This window comes from Mesitornis unicolor, unplaced genomic scaffold (assembly GCF_000695765.1).
Source record: "Mesitornis unicolor isolate BGI_N332 unplaced genomic scaffold, ASM69576v1 scaffold18491, whole genome shotgun sequence".
NCBI classification, from domain to species: Eukaryota; Metazoa; Chordata; class Aves; order Mesitornithiformes; family Mesitornithidae; genus Mesitornis; species Mesitornis unicolor.
This window is the reverse complement of record NW_010164642.1, coordinates 1-557: the sequence shown is the minus strand read 5'-3', so window position 1 is coordinate 557 and position 557 is coordinate 1. Positions and strand designations below refer to the sequence as shown.

Below are 557 nucleotides of genomic sequence, written 5' to 3'. Positions count from 1 at the left end.
GTGACCCGTCAGGGTTGACTTCTGCACAAAGCCCTTCCCGCCCTCCCCGCACTTGTAGGGCCGTTCACCGGTGTGGGTCCACTGGTGACTCATCAGGGTTGACTTCTTCACAAAGCCCTTCCCGCACTCCTCACACTTGTAGGGCCGCTCACTGCTGTGGGTCCACTGGTGACTCATCAGGGTTGACTTCTGCACAAAGCCCTTCCCGCACTCCCCGCACTTGAAAGGCTGCTCGCCGGTGTGGGCTCGCTGGTGAGTCAGCAGGTGTGACTTAAGCACAAAGCCCTTCCCGCACTCCCCGCACTTGTAGGGCCGCTCACCGGTGTGGATGCGCTGGTGTTTGGTCAGGTCGCTGCTGTATTTGAAGGCCATCCCGCACTCCCTACATTTGTAGGGCCGCTCACCGGTGTGGATGCGCTGGTGCTGGATCAAGAACGTGTTCTTCCTAAACGTCTTCCCGCACTCTTTACACTGGTGGACTTTTTTAGGCCCGTGAGTCTTGAGGTGCTGGGTCAGGTTGCCCTTGTTCCTGAAGGTCCTCCCGCAGTCGGGGCACT

At 59.2% G+C, this 557-nt stretch overlaps 1 protein-coding gene across 1 annotated transcript in view; it reads right to left on the bottom strand.

The window, feature by feature from the left end:
• Window positions 1-552, bottom strand: part of LOC104548383 (zinc finger protein 2 homolog) — a gene marked incomplete at both ends in the record, with an annotated part of 846 nt that extends 294 nt beyond the window's left edge. Inside the window, one exon of the mRNA XM_010194388.1 lies at window positions 2-552. Within this exon, the coding sequence (XP_010192690.1) occupies window positions 2-552 (551 nt within the window). The remainder of the gene's footprint in view (window position 1) is intronic.
• Between the last annotated feature and the right edge of the window lie 5 nt (window positions 553-557).